The sequence below is a fragment of the Macrobrachium rosenbergii genome, chromosome 13 (assembly GCF_040412425.1).
Source record: "Macrobrachium rosenbergii isolate ZJJX-2024 chromosome 13, ASM4041242v1, whole genome shotgun sequence".
Classification (NCBI taxonomy): domain Eukaryota; kingdom Metazoa; phylum Arthropoda; class Malacostraca; order Decapoda; family Palaemonidae; genus Macrobrachium; species Macrobrachium rosenbergii.
In genome coordinates this window covers 22,584,623-22,608,556 of record NC_089753.1, presented here as the reverse complement: position 1 = coordinate 22,608,556, position 23,934 = coordinate 22,584,623, and the positions used below count along the sequence as shown (strand labels likewise).

The 23,934-nt window shown below is 37.0% G+C and overlaps 1 protein-coding gene across 13 annotated transcripts in view; it reads right to left on the bottom strand.

Annotated features, from left to right (window-relative positions):
* The window catches only part of LOC136845002 (protein abrupt-like), a 239,411-nt gene that overhangs the window by 48,744 nt on the left and 166,733 nt on the right, over nucleotides 1-23,934 (bottom strand). Inside the window, exons 6-7 of one of the 13 annotated variants that reach the window (XM_067114620.1) lie at nucleotides 18,773-19,182; nucleotides 16,492-18,265 (exon numbers count right to left, since the gene is read on the bottom strand). The exons of 9 other annotated variants lie outside the window; for them this stretch is intronic. In XM_067114620.1, the coding sequence (XP_066970721.1) occupies nucleotides 18,775-19,182 (408 nt within the window). In that variant the 3' untranslated portion in view covers nucleotides 16,492-18,265; nucleotides 18,773-18,774. Of the gene's footprint in view, nucleotides 1-4,641; nucleotides 6,975-16,491; nucleotides 18,266-18,772; nucleotides 19,183-22,587; nucleotides 23,439-23,934 lie in introns of those variants that run through there. 3 more of the 13 variants (XM_067114625.1, XM_067114624.1, XM_067114619.1) reach the window with 3 other exon arrangements.

The window sequence follows — 23,934 nt, the reverse complement described above, 5'->3', positions numbered from 1 at the left end:
AAGGGTTCTGATTTTTATTTTGTTAAAACAACTACAAACAAAGATTGATAAACTTGTAGCAGAGATGTAAATAGTCCCCACACCAATCACAAGCTTTAGCAGTGATGCGCCTTCATGTGCCTTGCTAAACCTGACCTATAAGCAGACTGGTAAGAACACAAGCTGCATCCAAAAGGTTTTTCACCAGTGTGTATTCTCGTATGTTCTTGAAGATGACAAGCCTGTGAGAAATGAGAAGGACAAAAGGCACATTTGTAAGGCTTTTCGCCTGTATGAGCCCTCAAGTGTTTGCCAATATGACCTTTGTGTGTAACTCTCTTTGGGCAGAAGATGCAAGTGTAGAATCTGTCACCAGTGTGATTCCGAATATGAGACGACATATCAATGGGTACGCTAGTTGTGTAGCTACAGTGTGGGCAGCTGAACCTCTTCAGAAGTAGATCAGACTTTCTCCCCTTTCTTTTCATTTCATCAGTTTTGCTATTACCCAACTGAGGAACCTGAAAAATAAAGATAATATAAAGTAGTAAACAAGGTCATGTATACACTAAAAAAATTAAATTAATTGTTCGGTAAAAATTAGCCCCATTTCATGTCCAATTTTAAAGTTAGGCTACCTAGGTAATACAGTATCATCCCTACATTGTACAACCCTCCAAAATATTTATCCACTAGAAAAAATCATCCTTCAGCATTGAAAAAACAAAAGATTCTATCCTTGTCATTGTTAAGCCACATTCGTGCACTGTCTGCCATAATGCCAAATGCATTCTCTTGGGCAAAACATCTTTTGAAAGCTTATGCATATGTGTGAAGTGAACAAAACTTGAAAGTTTGAAATGTAGAATGAAGCAAACCTCAAGTGAAAGCACTGTTGTACATACTGATTACAGTATCTTTATGACACTGTATGCTTCTCCGAATCCAGCATTTCAAATGCCTTATCAAGCTCTCACAGGAATAACAGAAATAAGGAAATGAAGAAAAGACCGGATTGATCACCACTCTCTGAAGACTACAAAAATCCCAGGAAGTCAATAAAAAATTTTGCCTTTTTGATATTCACTATTCTTCAGATAAGGGTTAAAATAAAAATAATTTTCTACTAGAAATTTTACTATACAATTAATGTTAAAAACTCATTGAACTTTGATTGTACCTCCAAAAGCACTGACATTCTGCGGTCAAAACTTTCATGAACATCTATAGGGAATATCAAAGGCAGTTTGAATAGTATTTCTTCTACCTCTTAGTTACAAAGCAAAAAACAAAATAATGGGGAAACCCCCAAAAGAGAATGACATTTGAGCTCCTTAAACATCTACAACAGGCATTTACAAAAACCTTCCTGCCAGTTGTCAGCTGTTGCACATGGTACTGCAAAATACGACAAGTCTGCTTGGGAACTAGTACCCAGTTCACAAACTCTGGCTTTCCCTCTACTACTAATTTTTGAAACTCCTCTCTGCTTCTGTTTTCCCAACCCATAAGTGTTTACCTTCCAAAAGGTAGATCCACCTCTTTTTTGGATTAAAGCTCTATCCAAGTCCCTTCCTTTTATGCGTTCTTCAGGCCTGGAGTCAATACAGGCACTGGGGTGCCTCCCAATTGAATAATTATTTTAAATAATATATAAATTGGAAAATACAATCAGATGTTGATAATCTTATTGTCATATAAAATTAACAAACCCCTTCCCTCTAAATTTTTTGTACCACAATTATCACCTCCATCGGACCTCTAATAGTGAATACTTTACTTTATCAAGTCTCATAGAGAGACATACATATGTCAAGATATAGAAAGAGATTGGGTAAGTGTGGATCCCAATAAGGTACTTAGCTGCTCTAAAGAATGCAGTCCCATAAAGAACACCATCCACTCCTTATGGTTACACAGTAAAGGTTCTTATTACATTTCTAAAAACAGAACTTAAACATAAAGGAGATCTCTAAACTTGCATTAGGTACAATCACCAGTGACTTACTTCAGTGTTGATGATGCACCTTGATGTGCCTAGCTAAACCAGACCTTTGGGCAGATTGGTAAGAACACCAGCGGCACTGAAAAGGTTTTTCACCAGTGTGAGTTCTGGTATGTTCCTGAAGATGACATGCTTGTGAGAACTGTGAAGAACAGAAACTACATTTGAAAGGCTTTTCTCCAGTGTGAGCCCTCAAATGGGTGCTAATAAGGCCCTTGTGTGGACTTCTCTTGGGGCAGAAGATGCAAGAGTAGACTCTCTCCCCAGTGTGGTTTCGAATGTGAGATGACATTTCAATGGGTATGTTAGTTGAGTAGCTACAGTGTGGGCAGCTGAACATCTTCAGAATGTCATCGGTCTTTCTCCCTCTTCCTGTCCTTTCAACATCTTTGCTATTATCCAAATGAGGAACCTGGAAAACAAAAATGATCATAAGTGGTTCACAGGTCACACATGAACTGGCAAATGACATCAGTTGGGTTAAAAGTAAACCCCCATTAAATGTCTACAGAGTCATTCTGCTAGGTAATATGCAGCAGGAACAGGACAAGAAAAATGAAAACCTCCAAAGATATCTTCCAGTTGCATTTGAGCAAAGCCATAAGCCAAAACTATTAATCCAGAGCAAACAAGGCAATGAGAGAAGCAGTGTCATATTTTCACTGTACTCTTTGACTGCTTGTGCCAAACAAATAAGGAAGATTCTGCTCAGAAAGAGCTAAAATGAACATTGGAAAACCTTTTGAACTGTTATTAACACTAAATTTTACATGCAGATTCAAAAACTTCACATTATGACTGCAAATTGAAAAAAATCCTCTCCTTGTTAGAGAGCAGCATTTACTCCTCTGCTTACTGGGTCATGTCCTGTTATATTTTGTTAAGTTATACCTGTTGGTAACCACACTGTTCAAGTGCTCAGACTATGGGTCATGCCATGGCCTCTGCACCTTGGCCTTGTAATCGTGGGTGTGCCGTACAGCTGCAGCTACACTCAAGTAAACTTTCAATTTCTTACTTATATTTTGAGATTACTTCGCTCTTAATGTATCAGTTGCTACATTGAGCAATTTAATATTTTCAGTTGTAGGTATTTTTTTTTTACTGTATTTAAGTTGGGTTGTGGCAGTTCAGTGGTATTATTGGTAACTTAACACTGTATCAGTTGCAAGTTCAGTTTATGCTCAATTACTCTATTCGATAGAGTTTTACATACCAGCACATGACCTTACTCTCCTTGTTGGCTAAGATATGGGGTGGGGCAAGTAGGGTTGAATAGGTCTACCAGCTGAGTCATCATAGCCATTGCCTTGTTTTCCCAGGTCTCTAGTGGGTGGAGAGCTGGCCTGAACGCTAATCATACATGTTCTGTCTTTAGGATATTTTGTATAAATGAATTGACCTTTTCCTTGCATGTGCTGCTTATTAGCAACCTTTAAACCTTATGTTATTGTAGTTTGCTATTATATACAGATATAAACATTTTTCTCTTGATTTTTTAAGTTCAGGGCATTTTTAACTTTTTGTGGCTTCATATTAAAAATGCATGTACCATATGAATGAGGCCAATAGATCAGTAATAAAAATAAAAATAATAATAGTACAGTAATGCTGATAATAGGAAAAAAACGACCCATTAGGTGACACTTGTTTCAGTTTTCTTCTTTTGTAAACATTTTTACAGATGAACAAAGTACAAAATCTCTCTTAGTTTATGATAACTCCTGCTATCGTCCCCAGCGACCTTCACTTATGATCTTCAGTCCAGTGACCTCCGTGATCTCATTCACTGTTCGTCACATGCCTTCACAGAATCCTCATTAACCCTTTGCCGTTGTTCAGTCTGGGGATTTTCAGTAAATCCTTCTCTCGTAGGCCATAAGATGTGATGCCTAGATAGACCTTTGGATCAGATTGGAAAGCCCAACTCTTATTAGAACTGCTTGTTGTTGTTGCTGTCTACGCTGGTGAATGTTTTGTTTCCTATTACAGGCAGCCCCGGCTTCCTGGCGGCATCGGTTAACGGCACTTCGGTGTTACGGCGCTTGGCTAGCGACGCTGTTAACCAGATTTTCGGCGCCCATAAGTGGTTTATTGATGCTATTATTGCCGATTTTCAGTTAGCAGCACTCGGCCGGGAACGGAACCCCCGCCATTAGCCGGGGATTGCCTATGGGTAGTGAGTTTGCTATATTTAAGTGTGTTCATTCATTGCTGTGTGTGTACGTAAGAAGAAAATTGAAGCAGATTTCACTTAATGAGTGTTATTCTCCTAATATTAATAATAATATTAATATTATACCTTTCCCAGTGATATCTATCATAGCCTGAGCGATACTTGAACTCAGGACTTGTAGAGTGTGAATTACCGGTGAAACTTACAAACCTCAGAATTGCTTTGATTATACCTGGAAATTATTATTACTATAATTTTATTCACAAAGGAGGCACATTTATGGGGGAACACACCTACAAGACATTCATGTCTAAAGTTGCCGAATAAAATGTCCATACAAGGAAAGAGAAAGAAGTAAATAACAGATAAATAATGAATAAATGGAAACAAATAAACGGATAAACGTACTGTACATGTAAAATAAACAACAATAAAAGAGGTAGGCAGGAACTGAAGATGTGAGGATGGAATAAGATTCCCCTTACACTTGTTAGTAATGCATATATTTTTTAAGAAAATAACAGAATTGTGGATATACAACCAAATTTCCAGCAAATACCCATGGCATTTCACTTATTGTATAAACTTTTAATACACTGTACAAAAATTATTTTCCTATAACAATTTGTAACATTTTATCTCTCATATACAATGGTCAGATCTATGTGGCAATATATTAATATAACCAAATTGTTAATCATAATGGAATAAACAATTTCTGTGACATTTAGTTGCGATGCCAAATCCATGGAACATATCTTGAAGTAAAGAAATACTGATCTTCCATTTTCTCTTTTCACCAAGGATTTGTTTCTTTCCAATATCAGTACAGGCAGTCCCCGCTTACCGGCGGCATCGGTTAACGGCGTTTTAGTGTTGCGGCATTTGGCTAGTAACGTCGTTAACCAGATTTTTGGCGTCACTAAGCAGTTTATCAGCATTGGTGAGTGGTTTATCAGTGCCGATAACCAGTTAATGTCGCCATTAAGCGGTTTACTGGCATTGATAAGCGGTTTATCGACGCTTACGGCACCATAGACTCATTTATTACCAAAATTATCGGCGATTTTCGGTTAGCGGCACTCACCCGGGAACGGAACCCCCCACCGTTAACCGGGGACTGCCTGTAAAGAAAATCTCTATTATTGTGCTCCAAAATTATATTAATACTTAAAACCAGTATGTTCTGAACCATCTTCCCTAAAAATCATCTTACGAGACCCAAGATCACTTAAAATGCACCGAAAAATTACAAAAATTCTACCAAGAATCACCAATATAAACTTCGTTTACAAATGCACAGACACATGCATAAGATCACAGGTTGATTTTGACCTTGCCATTTCAGTAATGAGCAAAGCATTAGCTTCGTTGCCCAGATGTCATTCAAAGACATTCTGGTGTGATTGGAAAACATTTTGATATCAATCAGTGAGGTTCTGTGGTAAATCTTATCTTTACTTAGAAATCCTCCTAGACAAGTAATCTGGGAGAGTGATCAGAGATGTTTTAAAATCCATGTTTAGGTTCACTTGGATCAGGATAATCAAAATACACAATACAAGATTTATTCATACACACTCAGATAAAGAGAGAGAGAGTATGTGTGTGTGTGCAAGACTGAGTACCCATAATGAATATCTACAAATGACATCAAGTGCCAGTTAGAAAATTGCTGAATATAGTACTGGAATACCAGTTTGGAATTGATGCTTCTCTGAAATTTTAAAACATCATCATTTTATTATAGATACAAAAAAAAAAGCATCAAATATTAGAACACAGTAATAATTATTGTAGTCATAAAATAGATTTTGTAATTGATTATATACTAAACCCCAGTTTAAGGCCAACAGTGACACTCTCCTTGGAGAAGAAGCAATGTAGGAAAAAGTGGTATAACGCCTGGTGGAATGTGAATTAAAGAACTTCTTTTGCATTTTGACACTGCCCTTCTCTGTAAGATCCAAATTTGAATGACTCGAGTGTTTAAAATCTAAATTAAGATATTCAAGCCTTTCCTGGTTCCTTTAAACAGAATTCTGATTTTCAAGAACTTTCCTTTTGTTCAGGTTTACAAGACTCGCCAAATTATTCAATTCAAATCATTCTCCAGCTGAATTTACAGCAAAACTTCTTACTAATCATAAATAAACTAAAGCCTGTCTTTTGGATGTTATCAGCTGATCAGACCTGATTTCTGATTAAAAGACTTGAAAATGTGTGTCAGGACTGTTGTCCCCACACAAAGGCTAGAAAAGATACAGTACATGTATATGTATAGCTTCAATCTTAATCTTCTGAACATACTTAGACTTACACTTCATGTGCATTAACAGTCACGGCAACAACAAAAATAAACCTTTACAAAAAGTGCGCTCCTTCACTTTACTGCAAACAAGGACATCTTCCTTTTTCATTTTACTGCTGATGATGACGTCTTATATGTGAATTCAAACCTGATGCTTGCGTAGCCTGGTATGGACACAAGCTACAAGCGTAAGGCTTTTCGCCAGTGTGTGTCCTCTCATGCTCCTTGCAATGGCCCAGGTGGTTGAACTGCAAGGAGCAAAAGCGACATTTGTAAGGTTTTTCTCCAGTGTGAACGCGCATGTGTCTCAGAGCATCGTGCTTGAGGGCCAGTTTCTTGGGACAAAAGACGCACGTGAAGAAATCCTCTCCTGTGTGAGATCGGATGTGACTGGCCATGTCAATAGGGATGGTATTAGTATACCTGCAGTGGGGACACTGGAGTACCTTCACTACAGGTTGGGGCGTTTCCTTGGGCCTTCGCCCCCTTCTGAAAGGAGGCACCTGGAAAGTAAAAATCACCATAAGTGGCTCAATAAATGTATTTAAATGTACCTATGTTTCTTTGATATTGTATTACAAGATAGTATCATGTTCTACAACAAGGCATTCAAGAAGGTTAGTATAACCATTTTCGCATGAAAACTGGCCCATAAGGCTAATGATCAAAGCAGTAAAAGCAGGAATAAGAAACACAGCAACTTGACACAACTACATGAGAAGTAAGTCACTAACTTTAGGTGATCTTCAACAATTGGAACTGGAAATATGATGCAACAATAGCTCTGTCAGTCCAAAGACAAATCAATAAGCAAATGCAATAATGAAATGTACTTCATTAAGTATGGAAAGAAATGAATTACTTATTCCATAAAGAAATAAACCAGTTGTCTAGGTATTCAGTTGCCACTATGAATTCTTTTATAGTGTACAATTAACATAAGAATTTAACTCTGGACTTTTCACGACTGTGTAAGAAAAATACTATATTTTGCTGTTGTAAACTTTATTTCTTCACAACAAGAGTGGACATAGTACACCTACTGAACACTGACATACTTTTTTCAAATTCAGCCGTTCCAATGAAAAAAATTCTTCAGACAAAATACTGAAATCATCCTCATTTACAAGGAACTGTTCTTAAGACCTCTCTAAAAGCATAAAGGATGGGTGGATGTATGTATGGTATTTACGACCAAAGCAAATGAACTGGGATTAAAAAAGGCCATCCCGTGCGGTCATGAAATATCAAGAAATGATAGGATGAGAGATTGGTGGAGGTGATGCTTCATCCATCTGACCCTACATACAGTACAGGCAGTCCTCGGTTATTGGCGGGAGTTCTGTTCTGGGGGTGTGATGATAATCGGTGGAGGTGATGCTTCATCCATCTGACCCTACATACAGTACTGTACTGTCTTCATAAATTCAGTGCGGTTACTAAATATACTGGTGGGCATTGCCCTGCACAAACCAAAAGCGAAGAGAACAAAGTTACATCAGTGTAAATGCAATGGCAAACATGCAATGAAATTGCAACTTCTCAAATCCCTAATATTATAATGAGTTTTCCTATGAAAACTAAGAATCTGAGCTTGAGAGTCAAGTCTGAGTTAGGAGGTAATCACAAGGTTAAAAATAAAAATAATTTATCTATGTATATCTGATTTCACAGTGTAACTGGCCACGAATAAACATGCTATCAGACTAATCGCTGTCAAATGTGCACTGATTCCTGAAATCCTAACAGCCAAAGGGTTTTCAATAAGATTCTTGGATCAGGTGAGGTAAAAAAACCTTATTCTCACATACAAGAACCTTCAAATTCTTTCCTCAGCCATAAAAATGTCACCTTTTTAGTAGTCTGTAGCCTTACACAAAAAAACAAAAACAGCTGCTCTCAACCTGAATACTCTCAACACAAGAATTACCATTCTTTCGGTACAGTACTTTTGGTGCACACGATCAGTGGAGTGATAACATGTATGTAGTTTAATCGAGGCCATAATTTAAATACCATCTGATGATATGTGAGATTTATTAACTATCATTAGCGAAGGAATGAGTTAGATTGAATAACAGCAATTCAGTGTCTGCAATAACTACCAAATATATTTGGTCTGTAACTTCAGTACTATCAAATATTTATGAAAATCTGAGAGCAAGTTTCTCAAAATGACAAATTTTAATTGATTTTTTTTTTTTTTTTCATAGCTAACAAAACTACGGTCTTAACACTGAGATCAACTACAGTAGTGCTATTCTGTGTGATTATGCATTAGTGCTTTTATTGTGTGTTTTTGTATTGCATTTGAACAAGCAAACCCATAACTCATCTCAGCCTCCTGTGCCTAAGCCTCAGAGAAACATCCTGGCATTGGTGGCTTCCCTTGTTCATGTTTTTTGGCTTCATTTAAGGCTGACCCCCGTTCTACTTGCAGCAGATGCAGAGCTAATGTGTATAACGTTACTAAATCATGTTCTGAATATTGTTCTTGGCCTCCTGAGCCATGGAGGATTTTTGCCAAGAAGAAGCATCAGAGGAGGAGAACGTGAAACTAAAACACACTTCTATAACCGCATTAGAATTAAATTACAGGAGTCTCTATAGTAATTAAATTTTGTTTTTGTAAATGCAAGTTTATATTCCACAGTAAAGGAACTTGGAAAATAGCAGGATTTCAAGGCTCTGTGTTTTACAGGAAGTCCCGAAATAGGATGGAATCAAATTGGTGCTATAGTATGAAAGATTATCACAAGTACACTGCATTGTGGATGACCACACAGTACAGCATTTCACAATCTAAAGAAATACGTACATGACTTAACCGCTACCACTCTGAACACTACTTTTTACATCTTTTTCATCATCGAAACCTGACTTTTTTTTTTCTTTAAACATTACTTTTGCCTGTACTTCATTGGCAGCACAGTAAGTCATCATCTCCTTAGATAGCAAAGACGCTATTTCACTCTTTACAGATTTCTAATATTTTCTTTATCGTTTGTGCTCACACCAATATATTCTTTAAACAACACCAAAATATTATGAAATAAATATTTATTGTACACACTGATTTTTGGAGCCTGACATTTGCATGGTCACTGTGCAAACAAGGCCCAAATTCTTAAGTACAGTGATGCTCACGTGAGCAGATACTGTATGCCACTATGTAAAAATTTATAAACTTTGCTCATCAATAAACTTTAGAAAAATTACAGTATGATGACTGTAATGGACTGAAATTTTCAAAGGGAATTCCTTAATCCAGTTCATTCCTTTCATTCCTTGTGGTGTTTCTTCTTGTGCTGAATCAGTCCTGCTATTTGTGTTGCCCGATACGAACATAAATGACAAGAATACGGCTTCTCTCCTGTGTGCTGTCTTTCGTGAGTCCTGAGATGACTCAGCTGAGTAAACTGCAAAGCACAAGTGTGGCACTTATAGGGCTTCTCCCCGGTGTGTCTTCTCTCGTGAACCTTGAGATGATTAAGCTGGGTAAACGGCAAAGCACAAATGTGACACTTGTAGGGCCTCTCCCCTGTATGAACTCTCATGTGGGCGATCATATTTTGCTTCTTTGGAGCTTTCTTGGGGCAGAAAATGCAAGTGTAGGCCCTATCGCCTGTATGAGCCCGAATGTGACTGGACATATCAATGGGAACAGTGTTTGTATAGCTGCAGTAGGGGCACTTTAAAGTGTTGCCAACTGGTTCACTTATACTCTCAACTGTTCGATCTTCAGTATTTCTAATGTTACCCACTTGGTGGACCTGTAAAGCAAAAGAAAATTTGTTTAAACTTTAAAAGCAAAAAAAATAGTCAACAATGTTTATAGAACTACCGCAGCTTCAGTGATCATTTATATCCCCCCCCTATAAGGGATGACTAACACCAGTGTTCCTTTCACAGCACAATGTAAATGATAGGAAAGGTTTTTGCAGTGCAGCTTTTGTTGCATACTTTATTGTTTTTCATTTATTATCTTGGTCTTTTGCCACCTGGCTTTTCATCTCTTTTTAACTGTACCTCTCACTTAAAGAAAAAAAATCTTTCATGCCAGCCCTAAGACAACATACAGTTAAAAAAAAAAAAAGGCTTCTTTCAATGTCAGCATCAACTTGAACATTTTTAAGCATACAACTAGGCAGACCATTTTTGTGGTGCATATTGCAAAGGTTGATATGTGCCTGTTTAAAAACTACATTTGTTTGTCAATATGAAGTCACAATATACTGGTACTTACATTTAATTAAACCTGCATGGTTTAATTATAAATGTGTATGTCTGTATTTACAGACTGAAAAGTCGTCAATTTCAAAAATAGAAGAGGCTCTCAATATCATTCATAAAACCTAAATAGTATTACAGAGGGCTAGAGGAAACCAGTCTAGAGATAGATGCCACTTTTTATGACTTTCCGTGGTTGGTTTTGTGGGGTTGAACTCCATGCAATATGCAACCAAGCCAAACTGGATGCACAGAGCCACAAGTTGTGGTTCAGGCCCATCATAAAACTCATAAGGGTATATTACCGGCATACACCATAGAGTGCTACAACAGTAGTCACTTGTTTACTTTCTAATGATAAGTTTTCAGTTACGATTCTGACAGGATAAGGATCTCAAAGAGCGTACATGCCAAAAGGGACAAAAAGATATACTTTTGAGTCTGAATTTGCTTCACTAGTTTCATGTTCACCTAACAGAGCTCCTTCAGATCATTTTGCAGTATCTACATCAAATACTCCTTGTGGTGTCTCTTCATGTGCTGAGTCAATCCTGATATTTGCGTAGCCTGATAAGAACATATATGACAGGAAAATGGCTTCTCTCCTGTGTGTCTTCTTTCGTGAGTCTTGAGATGGCCCATTTGAGTAAACAGCAATGAACAAGTGCCGCATTTGTAAGGCTTCTCCCCAGTGTGGACTCTCATGTGTTTGATGAGATCGTACTTCCGCTTGTCTTTCTTTGGGCAGAAAATGCAAGGGTAGGCGCTCTCGCCTGTATGAGCCCGAATATGACCGGACATATCAATGGGAATAGTGTCTGTATAACTGCAGTAGGGGCACCTTAACTTGACCACTGGTTCCACTGTACTCTCAGTTGTTTGCCCTCCAATATTCCTGATATTAACCTCAGGGTGTGCCTGTAAGACAAAAATCCTCTTAAGTTGCCAGAAATTGTGAAATTTAAGCAATTCTTGTTAAATCTATATCTCAGTCAACCAGGCAAGGTAATTTCACATTAAAGTGAAGAATATGAGTCGATAGGAAATAAATCTGGATTTAATAATACTATCGGCCATTTACTGCACTGTAAACTGTACATTCAATGTCACACTATGTTTAGAGATTATGTCTCTTGTGCCATTCCATATGTTTATACAGTATATTGCATATTCACATCCTTTCATTCTGGCCATGATTTTAGGATGCAATTGCTAGCCCTATGACTGTTCCCCCAACAAACTGTCATTAAGCTTAAGTAAAATGTTATGATATTTCTGACATTAAAAACTAAGAACACTTGTACACAGTATACTGTATCCAAAGAAAATAAGATAAGGTTTTCATATATATTGCCAACATTAGAATTATTTGGAACACCTGCACATAGAATACTGTACCCTGAAAAAGTCCAAAACCATTTGAACACAACACAGGAGTCACTTCAGGCACAACAGAATGAATTGGTTTCTTATATCTACTGCCTGCAGGGGCTTAGAACATCTGTAAATGAGGTCTGGGTTCATATTCACTTGATAGCTAATTGAGGCTTTTTGATACTTAGGATCTAAGGCACTGAAAAAATAAAAACCATAATGACCTGCCGTTGAAAATATACATACCGAACATGGTGAGAAATCCCAAAGAGTATCAAATTGGCATTCTGGTCACTATTGCCACTGGTATCGTAAGTTGTTATGGCATTGTTATAAGGAATTACACAGCAATGTATTCCTATGAGGTTTATTTAACGAACAGGTTCCCATAAATAGCAAAACACATTATTGTACGCCATATCCTTTTTCATGTACCTATGGTAGAAAATTCTGGGTAAAGCTGAAATGCTTTTGTGTGTGATGTTAAAATACAGTATTCGTTATTGTTCAGGACATTGTTACAATTTTTCTTTGTACAGAAGAAGCAAATAGCATTCATAAATGACAATACTGTACAGTATACTGAAATTCCCAGCACTTATGCATAAACAATCTGCATCACATATGCCAGTAAATGTCATGAAGAAAATTGAATGCTGTAAAAAATTAGGGGAATAAAACAGTACGTATTACTATTTTTTACAATAAAGAGTACTGCAACCACAGCTTTCCCATCTCACAAGGAATCTTGCCTTTAGCTTGAAATGACCTCAATTCAAAGTTACCAAACTTAAAGAGGTTAACTGTTGACTTGGCAATTGTACAGATACTACTGCCTACAGTGTACCTTATGCTGCCCACTGCTGACAGAAGTAAAGGATCCCTTCAGCTCCAGCACCATTGCATTTACTCTTCATCCATTCCTTTTGGTGTCCTCCCACCTAGATTTACAACTGTTCAGCCTTCCTCTGATCCAATTATCAACTATCTATGAAAAAAAATAATTTGGACAGCCTTGTGGGATTTAGATTCTACTTGATTGTCTAATTATAATATGTTTCCTTAAAAGGAGTTATTTTTTTTTATTACACCTACAAATAGATTTTGCTACTTTTAAAATACAGTTTCTTAATGTGCTCAAAACATGAGCAAAAAGTTGCAAAAAGTTTCCAACACTGGAAGCATACCAGGTTCTAATGTATTGTTCCTCAACTGGATGCTCTGACAAGCAACTGGTTTCTCCATTCCAACAAAACATTTCTTTAAAGATTTCTTCTTGGTGAAACTGAATCCCAGCAGGGATATCCTTTCCTTCAAGTTCTCTAAGAGAGAAAGAGAGAGAATCTGAATCATGGTTTTACCCGGCATAATTATCACCATTATAGATAATGTTTGTAACAGAAAACTTATTGTGTGCAGTAGTATATGGGGGTACAGTAAACCCCCGTATTCGCGGTCTCACTGTTCGTGGATTTCTCTATGGAGCATATGTACTCGTTATTTGTGGAAAATTCGCCCATTTGTGATATTTTTCACTGAGAAATATTCACTAATTACTGTATTTTCAAATGATTTTCATGACTAAATGCACTTTTTGTGATAAAACTATTAAAATACTCAGGTATAAGCATTTTTAGTTTTTTTTTTGTTTGTGTTTGAACTATCAAAATAGGCAGTTCTAAGTGTTTTAGAGGGGTTTTAAGTATTCGCAGATTTTAGCTATTTGGGGGGGTGGTACGTATCCCCGTGAATACGGGGGTTTACTGTAACTCTGTTTCACAAGAAAGTGACAGCATATTATTTTCCATTAAGAATGCGTTAGCTTCTCTTTGCAGCATTTCAAAGGCGTGAAAGTGGAGCACACACCAAGAAATATAAAAAAAATATATATAGAATAATTCACAAAGGTTTTGCTTATTGTTTTTTTTATGATGCTGAACTTCAAAATGGAAGGAGGGAAACCAAACAGACCAAAAATAAAAAGACACAGCAAAGAAGAAAAACAAAAACTCTCAACTTTCATTTGTTCTTTTTGAGATTTCAAACCTGTTTGAGCTCTAGCACCAGTATGCATTGACACAAATGAGATGGACTGTCCATGTATTTGATGGTAAGCAACAAGATGCATTACATCCACTACAGGCAGTCCCCGGTTATCGGCGGGGTTCCGTTTCTGAGGGTGTGATGATAACCGAAAATCGGCAATTTCAGTGATTTTCGGGGGGTTATCGGCGCCGAAAAGCGTCGATTTTCGGTTATCGGTGCCTCTGTTAGGTATGTATCAGCGCCAATACCCAATTATCGGTGCTGATAAGTGGAAATCGGCGATTTTCAGCGCCGAAAATTGCCGATTTTCGTTGCTAGACAAGCGCCACAAAACCGAATCGCTGTTAACCGAGCCCGCCGTTAACCGGGGACTGCCTGTGCTTACTGTAGTATCATTTACAAAAAAGTCAACATGTTTTGTTATGTAGAGTACCCATTGCTAATATGAAGCAATTGTGCATAAAAATTCATGAGAAAACATGTAAACACCACTGAAAAATTTGCCATAAAACCTGTTTATCAAGAGCATAAAGAACAACCAAACTCTTGTACCTTCTGTGAGAAATTATCAGCAACAAAAGTCTGACAAAGTATGACCGTACCCTGTGAGGATATTCAGAATACAAAGACAAATTAAGCATGTTTATTTCATCAAGTACCAGCAACAAAGACCAAAATAAAGTGTGACAATATTCTGTAAGGATATTCAGATTACAAAGAATGAGACTAAGCATTTTTATTTAATTAAATTCAGTTGATTACATAAACATTCTACAAGACTTCCTGAGATGCTGCTATTAATCACAAACATACACTAAGGGAAGACCCATCATGTACCAGAAACAACTGATAGCCATATAATTAAAATATCAAAGCATTTCTTAATCAAGTATGAAAAAGTGATTGACTGCAATTACTGTATTCACTGCCATTATTCTTCCAGGAGATAAGTAAAAGAACTAAAAAAATTAAATTGAGAGCAGTAACAATACTTCTGAAAAGAAAATAACAACTGAATGGCTGGCAAGAAAGAGACGCTAATAGTTTGCTAGTTTGCATAAAGCAAACAAATGCAAAAGATGAGAGAAAACACCTACAGTACAATCATTTCTCACTGTGGTGTCGCTGAACATGTCTGGTTAAACTGGACTTTCGAGATGACATGTAAGTACACAAGTTACATGAAAAGGGCTTTTCGCCAGTGTGCGTCCTCTCATGTTCCTTCAAATGACCTTTGTGGCTGAACTGTAAGGTGCAAAAGGGACATCTGTAAGTCCTCCTTTTACCATGAGTTGTCAAGTGCATGGCAAGATCATCCCACACAGCATACTGGTTCGGACAGAAGACACAAGGGTAGAGTTTCTCTCCTGTGTGGTTGTTTACGTGAGAAGACATTTCTGAAAGGCTGGTGGTAGTGAAGCTGCACTCATGTTTTGGGCACTTGAGCCTCTCAGCACCTTCATGGGCTGTTCTTGTTCCTTGGCTTTGAAATCCACTACTAGTGTTATCCCATGGAAGCACCACCTGCAAAGCAGAAATTCTCTTCAGTGGTCCAATAATCACAAGATGATATGATGCTTAACAATGCCATTCACTATATTTTTGTCATAAACCTCTGCAACTCATACAGGTATTGTTGCAAAGGTGTAATTATATGTAAAATAGGTTTGTTAATGTTTATTTGAAATGCAGTAAGTAAACTGAATCTCCTATTTATAAGTCATAAGTCTGGGAGAATTATAAACCTGCAAAGATTCATACAGTTAACAACTAATATTTTAACATAGGTGGTTAATATACTTTATGACAGAGTCACTGTTTTGTGCCACTGCAACACAGTGGCTGTGAAACTCATACGTTAGATTAGTTTGAATATGCTAGTGGCCCAAACCCAAGGTTAAAATCCTTCTGAAGAAAACTGAAGACGCAGTCAGCACTCTGTTCATCAGTTTGTTGACAGACATCACCTCTTAAAAAATTATACAGGAAATAAACTCGCTGGTGTATTCCAACCAGTCTCTTAAATATACATTTTTATATCACAAAGAAAATATCAGTCAAACACTGACAAAATTTTCAAGAGATAAAATGCTTTTCTTGCTTTCCTGCACCATAAAAGGATTATTTTTCCCACAACTCAGGTAGGGGTTCAGACTGCAAATGTTTCATCAAGGAAATACAAATCTTCCTCAGGATCCAAACTCACTTTGAGAGGTTCTCTATGCCTTTCATAGACCAAGAAGGTCCTTCAACTAGGCAGCTTGCATTTGACATGAGAGTTCCTTCCACACCAGGATCTTATCAGTGAAACACTTTTCTCAGTATTTTTCTTTATTTTCCTTCTACATCAGGATCATATCAGTGAAACACTTTTTCAAGATTTCTCTTTATTTTCTTAAACACCAAAGATTGCAAAAGGACTACAGAGTCAAACTTCTTAACAGGTAGTAACCAACAAAAAATTCTACCATATTTTCCTTACACGTGTAAAATTGTATTCTAAAAAATTCCAACAAACCAGCAAACCTCATCATTGGGAGGCACTACACCAAATGTGCTCTGGGACTGTTGTCAAGTTCAAGTGCCAACTCTCCTGAGTGAGCTGTATACAGAATCGATAAATACCTACAGCTCATCCAACTGCAGCAGTTGGTTTTGGTATACATGTGTACGACATTAGTGAAACATTCATGTAACCCAAAGTTTTGTCAATATAAACTTTTGCTGCAATTCAGAGTATCCTCCTTGTAAATGTCATGCACATTTTGTGCTGTGCTTTTCCTTACATGTCTGTTACATAAGGTCAAACTGATGCTACTAACTGAGGAAACAAGTAAACAACACATGTCTGAAGGCCTTACTGATTGGAACAGAATATTTTATACATCATACAAGAGATGTGAATTATAGGAAATAATTTAACCAAACATGCCATAACAACATTATAAAAAATTTTAACCAAACATGCCATAACAACATTATAAAAAATTTTAACCAAACATGCCATAACAACATTATAAAAAATTAGAGACTACTTGCTACAAATGTCAGGTAAATGATAAAATGGGAAGATCCTTAACAAAATTTTTTTATGCAAAGAAGACATCACCTGTGCTGTTGTCAGTAATTCAATTACAAACACTCCAATACTGATAATCGTCCATATTACAATTTTTCACATTCGATAAGAATTTCGAAGTTTGCATTTGAGATGTGTGATACAATACTCTACCAACTGTGGGCAAATGGCAGCAGCCTGCAGCACTGACTCCACTGATCTTGTAGGCATTCATATTCCATCGTATCTACTAAACTTCACTGTAACTCAGGCATTCTGTCAAAATTTTTTCCAGTTGCAAGCTACATAAAGTGTTGTAAGACATGCCTAATGTCTTTCAACACTTTCTGTAGCTTGCAGGCTAGGCTGAGGTTTTTTAACTTATTTTTTACACTTACAACTGGTTTCTCAGAAAGTCATCTACACTTCCAAATTCAAAGGTTAAACATGTGAGTTTTCCTTAAAACTTGGCAGTTATAAAAAATGGCTGGTTTGAACATAGTAACATGAATGGATGAGTGATAAAGCAATATAGAATTCACATTACCATAAATAAAAATAAAAATGCACAGGCATGTAGTACAGTATATGGGGAAACAAAGTCTGAGTCTCCCAGCTTACTTCTCATAAATGTTGGATACTGTTAATATCAAATACAAAGCAGTTAACTGAAGCTATTTCTTACTTTTAATGCTGATGATGCCTCCTTATATGATAACTTAACCCAGATCTTTGGGCAGACTGGTAAGAACAAAATGGGCAAGCAAAAGGCTTCTCGCCAGTGTGCGTTCTTTCGTGTTCCTTGAGATGAACTGCTTGGGTAAACTGCGAAGAACAAAAGTGGCAAGAGAAAGGCTTCTCTCCGGTGTGAACTCGCATGTGTCTCACCAGCTGGCTCTTTTCCACAAATTTCTTGGGACAAAAGAGGCATACATAGAAATTTTCACCACTGTGGCTCCGGATATGAGTCGACACCTCAATGGGCACGGTGCCAGTAAACGTGCAGTGCGGACACTTGTGTATCTTGATAAATGGATCAGCCAATCTTCCCTGACTAGTGCCTCTGGTGATACCCATTTGAGGCCCCTGTAAAACAAAAATTGCATTTAAGTGGTTCAGTAGTCACAATGTACATGCATACTACATATATTTCGTGGTTCATCCATTTGTAAACATCTATACTGTACACACATGAGTAATTGTTTTGAGATGAATTACAAAATTTTTTGTTACCTGGAACATCCTTCTTACACAATCCAACCCACTCGGGTTAGAGAACTAAAATACTTTGTTAATTTGTCACAGACATATGTAAAGTGCTCCTTGTTGTGCATTTGTCAATCACTTTTAAGAATATACAGGCAGGCATGTGTTGCTTTCTTTAAAAATCTATCACTTATAAGAAACAAATAGTGAGAAGAAACAAACTTGGATAAGAAAACAATTATGCTGGATTACAAACAACCAAACATTATAAAACAATGCACAGGGAGATACAATATGCTTGGAAAGATGGCTTGATTTAAAATTTGACTTCCTAAATGCTGGATTTTATTCATGTGAAAAAATCTATTTACAGAAGCTACTTCTTACTTTTATTGCTGATGATGCCTGCGTATATGTTTCATTAACCCAGACCTTTGAGCTGACTGGTAGGAGCATAATTTGCAAGCGAAAGGCTTTTCTCCTGTATGCCTTCTTGTGTGTTCCTTCAGATGACAAGCCTGAGCAAAGTGTGAAGAACAATACTGGCACGAGAAAGGTTTCTCTTTAGTGTGGACCCTCATGTGCTTCACCAGGTCGTTCTTTGCTCCAGTCTTTTTGGGGCAAAAGAGGCACCTGTAGAAACCTTCCAGAGTGTGAGTCCGGACATGGGACGACACCTCAATGGGCACAGTGCTGGTAAAGTTGCAGTGCGGACACTTGTGCTCCAGGAAAAGAGGGTCAGGTGCTTTGGCAGCCTGGTGCTGTCTTGCAAGCCTGGTGCTATCCACATGAGGCCCCTGCAAGAAAAAAATTGTATTTAAGTGGTTCAGAATCAAACTTCAAGGATCTGACACTTTTGTGTTAGATATTTTAAGTATATATATAATATATATACAGTCATACTTCGATCTTACGCACTTCGAGTTGCATGAATTCACAGACATGTGATCTTTTCATTGAAACCTAACTAATTGGCATACGCAATTTTTCACAGGCACCGCACATGACATTTGTGAAATCCTCAAGAAGCCCTGCAGAAGTGTTTATGTTTAATTTTTGAAGTAATTTATAAGTTTTCATGCTTTTATGTGTAGAATTTGTATGAAAAATGTATTATTTTTATTTCTGTACATGCATACATATAACAGAAAGGTAACTACAGCACATACAGTTAGTGTACTTTTACATGATGTGATACCCATTCGCAAAGTTAATGCACTTTTCAAAGATGATACCCCCACAGAAAGTGTTTGTTTAATTTTTGAAGTGATTTATAAGTTCCCTCACAATCCGGGCTAAGTCATCAATGGAAAGAGGAATGTGTATATGCATATTCACAAGGTATAAGAAAAAAAATTATAAAATATTTTCTGTACCTTCCAGGGGAAATTGAAAGTGAATATTTCCAACCGTGTGGGGCCCTCTTTTTCCAAATGACGATCATAAAAATATGCTAATTTTACCAAATTATAAGTGGTTTTTCTAATTTTTTTTATATTTTGTAAAATTATAATTACAGCTCACACAATATCTTTACAGACAAGAACTAAAACCATTAACAAATTCTGAGTATATTTATTGTAAAATATTTATGAGACGTCACTGGATGGGAATTTTGGACATTTCCCTGTGACACCTCAAGGCAAACTGAACTCTCTCTCCTGTGCCGACTAGCTATCATAGCTGCCGGAAAGTTCCCACGAGTCATTTATGGCCCATGGAAGTGATCTGAGCACTTTTCTTGCAAAATCCGTTAAAACTGTATGGTGCAAAATCTTGAACATATATGTATGTTATCCGGAATTTACCCCAAAGCTATAAGTAAACATATACTGTACGTATGTTACCTGTCCACAAGGGGTTAAGTGCAAAATTGGTATGGAAAATTTGTATTATTTATATTTTTGTACATAAATATGATACAAAGGCAGTAGAGTCACTGTATTATGTCCATATGTGTTTCTCTCTCTCTCTCTCTCTCTCTCTCTCTCTCTCTCTCTCTCTCTCTCTCTCTTAGTGCTCACACATATTTTTACAACTTATTATTTCTCTGTACAGTGAACCCTCAGATTCGGGGGATGCGTCCACAGGCCCAGAATAGGTCAAATCCAGCGGCTTAAAACCCACTCTAAAAACACTTTGAACTGCCCATTTTGATAGCTTAAACCAAGAAAAACCCAAAAATGCTTATACCTGAGTATTTTGATAGTTTTATCACAAAAAGTGCATTTATTCATGAAAAATATATGAAAATACAGTAATTAGTGAATATTTCTCAGTGAAAATACGAATGGGTGAAATTTCCAAATGATGGCTAGATATGTTCCATAGAGAAACCAGCGAATACGTGAGTCCATGAACCATGAGAACGCGAATACGGGTTGTTTACTGTACATCTTTACCTACAGTACATAATTTTACATTGACTGAATTTTACCTGTACCCCCAAGGACATTACGTACTACGTTTTCTTTATTTTAGTGAATTGTGCATTCATTATGACGGTGACTTATGAAGTTTACCTAGTGATGCAAAGAAAAGTCTTTTGCTCTGGGAGTGAAAAAGAAAATGGCATCCCACGAATTAGGGGTAACATTAGCATGCTCACATACCTACTGTAAATGCGCTAGTGTGGCATAGACAGTACGCATTACGATACTGTACTGTATTTTACATCAACCACTTATTACTTTTTTAAGGGTAATGTATTAAGCTAACTTTTAAATGAAATTACAGTACAGGCAGTCCGTGGTTATTGGTTAGGGTTTTCTGTTCCCGACGGCATGACAATAACTGAAAATCGGCGATAACAGCGCCAATATCCTGTTATCGGTGCCGATAACCGGTGTTCGGTGTCGAAAATCCATTTATTGTCATTTCTAAATAAGTGCCATAAAATCAGACTGCCAATAACCGAGGCGACGATAACCGGAGACTGCCTGTAATTTAATTTCATTTAAAAGTTAAATTAATACTTTGGAAGCATGATTAGGGTCATATTTAGTGTTTAAACTCTAGAAACAAGCATTTATTAGCATTTTTAGTGACTATACCAAACTTACACGGATCCTTGCCTTACACGAGGTGTTCTGGAACCTAACCTCACCTAAGTTTGAGTATTACTGTATGTGTACAGTATATAAAACTTATAATCAGGTTGTTTCAAAAACTCTAGATGTAGCTCAGAATGGATATAACTTTAGAAAAATATGCTTTACCAACAGTCTTGTAACCTATTGAATACCTTTCACATTTCTTCAGTAAAGAATTTTTTCATTCTTATTGTTTTTAAGAATTTTGCCCTGTTTAAGTATATATAAACATACAGGATACAGACACACCCACACACAAAATAAAATACATATATATATATATATATATATATATATATATATATATATATATATAATATATATATATATATATATATATATATATATATATATATATATATATACAGGCAGTCCCGGTTATTGGTGATCTGTTTTATGGCACTTGTCTAGCAAACAAAAATTGGCAATTTCCAACACCGAAAATCGCAGATTTCTGATTATCGGCGCCGACAGTTGGGTATTAAGTGCCAATACATACCTAACAGAGGCGCCACTACCCGGCTATCGGCACCAGTAAGTGCCAAAAATTGCCGATTTTCGGTTATCGGCGAATTTCTCTCATTGTCATGCCATCAGAACGGAACCCCCGCCGAAATATATATATATATGTAGGCAGTCCCTGGTTTACGATGGGTCTGGCTTACGACGTTCCAAGGTTACAACGCTTTTCAAATATATTCATCAGAAATTATTTCCCGGTTTATGCACGTTCCAGGGTTACGTGTCGTACGCCAATCTCATGGAAGAAGTATGGCTCCAAAACGGAAGAATAATAAAAATTTGGAGGTATTTTTGATGAAAAACTCAATACAAATGCAGTTTACATCATTTTTAATACACCCAGAGCATTAAAAGTAGGGTTTTCTTAGGATTTTTTACGATTTTCGACGATTTGTCTGTTTACGATGATTTTTGGCTTTCAACACGGCGTAAGAACGGAACCCCTATTGTAAACCGGGGAATGCCTGTGTGTGTGTATATATATATATATATAATATAAAATGTGTCTGTGTGTAACATCTAATTGTTCACTGCCACCACATAATGCCTGCATAACACTCACAAATGAAGGAATAATAAAAACAATAGTGAAATATTAACATGTATTTTGGTCATTATTACATTCATTTCATTTGCAGGTCATATCTCCAAAATGGAAGCATTTTATAAAACAGTATCAGTGAAGAAAAAATTCTAGAACAGTAGAAAATAATTACTCATGCTGAATAATTTTCTAGACCAGAGTAACCTCTACATAAGTACAATATAATATAAATCTGTAATCATACTAAAGTATGAGTAAGACAAAGCTAATTCCTGACACTATGATGCATTTGAAATGCATGTGGTATTTTTGAAATTTGTCAGTTATAAGAAAGGAGTAGTGTGCATGTGTGAATAAGAAGTTTTGGGTGACAGTTAAACTAGAGAATATATTATGATAAATACCAAAGGATATCACACAGGGAAGATGGCTCAGTTTCATTACTTAATGCTCCTACAATGCTGGACTGTATTCACATTTTGTCTTACTTTTGACGCTGGTGACACCTCCACACATGCCTGGTCAAATCAGACTTCCAAGCTGTCTGGTAGGAGCAAAAGGAACAAGAGAAAGGCTTTTCGCCAGTATGCTTTCTTTCGTGCACCTTCAGATGAGACCCTTGAGTGAACTGGGAGGAACAAAAACGACATGAGAAAGGTTTCTCCCCAGTGTGAACTCTCATGTGCTTCACTAGATCACCCTTCAGTATGTTCTTCTTGGGACAAAAGAGACACAAGTAGAACCTTTCACCTGTGTGAATCCTGATATGGGCAGAAACCTCAAAGGGCACAGTGCTGGTGAAGCTGCAGTGTGGACACTTGTGCTCCGTGGAATTGGGATCAGATCTTAGTGTTTGGTGCTGTCCAGCATCAGTGGTGATATCCATACGAGTCTTCTGTAAAACAAAAATCGTACTTAAGTGGTTTTAGTAGTCACATGAACAAACAATGCAATACGTATTTCATTTACCCCTTTAAAAATAATCCTGTGTAGAATCTATGGGAAAGTAAAACTGAAAAGCCCTTTCAAAGACCTTGTTGCCATAGAAAGTGAGAAATGTCCCGAATGACTTGCATGAAGGAAGGATGCCCACATCGCTTAACTTTCCAAATTGGTATAGTACTGTATTTCCCATAAGCCTGCAAGTGCAGTACTTCTCATTGGTGTTCACATAACTTTTTTTTTTTTTTCCCCCCATAGGACAGTATCTCTGTCCTTTTTATTTCCTTCCCGTTTTTGTGTCTTTGTGTTCCTACGGAATCATTCTCCTTCCAGTAGGTGTGGATTTTGTGATCAAGCCCATTTCTTTCTCACTGAATTGTTTTCATGTAGTTCAGTAGTCCTCCATGGTAACCAATGCCAGAAATATTTTCATCTATAAATGCAATGTA